This window comes from Piliocolobus tephrosceles, chromosome 6, assembly GCF_002776525.5.
Source record: "Piliocolobus tephrosceles isolate RC106 chromosome 6, ASM277652v3, whole genome shotgun sequence".
In the NCBI taxonomy this organism is placed as follows: domain Eukaryota; kingdom Metazoa; phylum Chordata; class Mammalia; order Primates; family Cercopithecidae; genus Piliocolobus; species Piliocolobus tephrosceles.
The window spans coordinates 126,358,647-126,360,536 of NC_045439.1; the positions used below are offsets into that span (position 1 = coordinate 126,358,647).

Consider the following 1,890-nt stretch of genomic DNA (forward strand, 5'->3'; position numbering starts at 1 on the left):
CCTGTAGCTATTTGCACAGGTTAGAATCCTACAAGAGTTTTCTTGATGGCAAAGGGTACAGGGATTCCCTTTTCTCAAATAAAAGCTCTACAGATCTAATGGCCATTTATTGGAATCTGAAATTCTACCTTTATTTTTTCCCAAATATTTTTATTAAAAATAATATTTCAGAAAAATATAACATTTCTTGAGACTGAATATGGAAAAGGAGAGAGAAGTAATGTATTGAATGATGGAAGGGAGAAATGCATCATGTGGAAGTTAACGGCTTGGAGCCAGGTAATTTCATGTTCTAATTAACCTTGACCATGTCATTAGTGTCTCAAGGTCGCAGTTGGTGAAATAATATACATTTATATTAGGTAAGGAGAAAATAATTTCTTCCAGCTAATTAATCAGGATGTATCTTAGAGGATGAAAAATCTCTCTTTTGAAATGAGCAGAGTCTTGTATTTGATGTGAATTACCTCATTCATTTTAAATGTCACTAATGCCCTATTGTTTAATCTCTTTGATCTAGGTAGAACCAGGTCAAATGGATAAAAACCAAACAGAAGTGGTGAGAGAATTTTTCTTGTCAGGCTTCTCACAGACATCATCTATTGAAGCAGGGCTATTTGTTCTATTTCTTTTCTTCTATGTGTCCACTTGGGTGGGCAATGTCCTCATCATGGTCACAGTGGCATCTGATAAATACCTGAACTCATCACCCATGTATTTCCTTCTTGGCAACCTCTCATTTCTGGACCTATGTTATTCAACAGTAACGACCCCTAAGCTTCTGGCTGACTTTCTTAATCATGAAAAACTCATTTCCTATGACCAATGCATTGTGCAACTCTTCTTCCTGCATTTTATAGGGGCAGCTGAAATGTTCCTGCTCACAGTGATGGCCTACGATCGCTATGTTGCAATCTGTCACCCCCTGCACTACACCACTGTCATGAGTCGGGGGTTATGCTGTGTGTTGGTTGCTGCCTCCTGGATTGGAGGATTTGTACACTCCACTGTCCAGACCATTCTCACTATCCGTCTACCCTTTTGTGGGCCAAATCAGGTGAACAACTTTTTTTGTGATGTTCCCCCTGTCATCAAACTTGCCTGTGCTGACACTTTTGTCACTGAATTGCTCATGGTATCTAACAGTGGGTTGATCTCCACCATCTCCTTTGTGGTGCTAATTTCCTCCTACACCACTATCCTAGTCAAGATTCGCTCCAAGGAAGGAAGGCGAAAGGCACTCTCCACGTGTGCCTCTCACCTCATGGTGGTAACACTCTTTTTTGGACCCTGTATTTTCATCTATGCTCGTCCTTTCTCTACATTTTCTGTGGACAAGATGGTGTCTGTACTCTACAATGTTATTACACCAATGCTAAACCCCCTCATCTACACACTTCGGAACAAAGAGGTAAAGTCAGCCATGCAGAAGCTCTGGGTCAGAACTGGACTTACTTGGAGAGACCAGGAGACATGAGACATTGATGTGAATTTTTCAAAGTAGAAAATCCGAGGTTAAAATAATTACTTTTTGAATAATGAGTTAGAAGGTCATTGCCTAGTTTTTAAATTTATTTCAATACATCAAAATAGTCCTATTACTGACTTTATCATTCAACTGTACACTATAACTAATATGTTTACTTTTTTATTGAATCAAATCTGTTTTTCTATCAGATTGTCTTTTTTCATCTCATCTATTCATCTCATCAAACTATTTCCATTTAGTTTGTCATTTAGAACTGGTACAAACCACTTTTTCTAAGCCTTCACTGCCTTCTCTACCTTGCTTTATTTCTTCCTTCAATTTTAAGTTATTCTAACTACAGATGGTCCCTGAGTTATGACGATTCACCTTATAATTTTGTGTGTTTAAGATGGTGCACAAAC

At 38.2% G+C, this 1,890-nt stretch overlaps 1 protein-coding gene across 1 annotated transcript; it reads left to right on the forward strand.

Annotated features, from left to right (window-relative positions):
- Window positions 1–440: 440 nt before the first annotated feature.
- Window positions 441–1,558, forward strand: LOC111522553 (olfactory receptor 4Q2). The gene has a single exon (XM_023186649.1). It carries the CDS (start codon window positions 536–538, stop codon window positions 1,475–1,477), a length of 942 nt encoding a protein of 313 aa, XP_023042417.1. The 5' UTR covers window positions 441–535; the 3' UTR covers window positions 1,478–1,558.
- The last annotated feature ends 332 nt before the right edge of the window (window positions 1,559–1,890 follow it).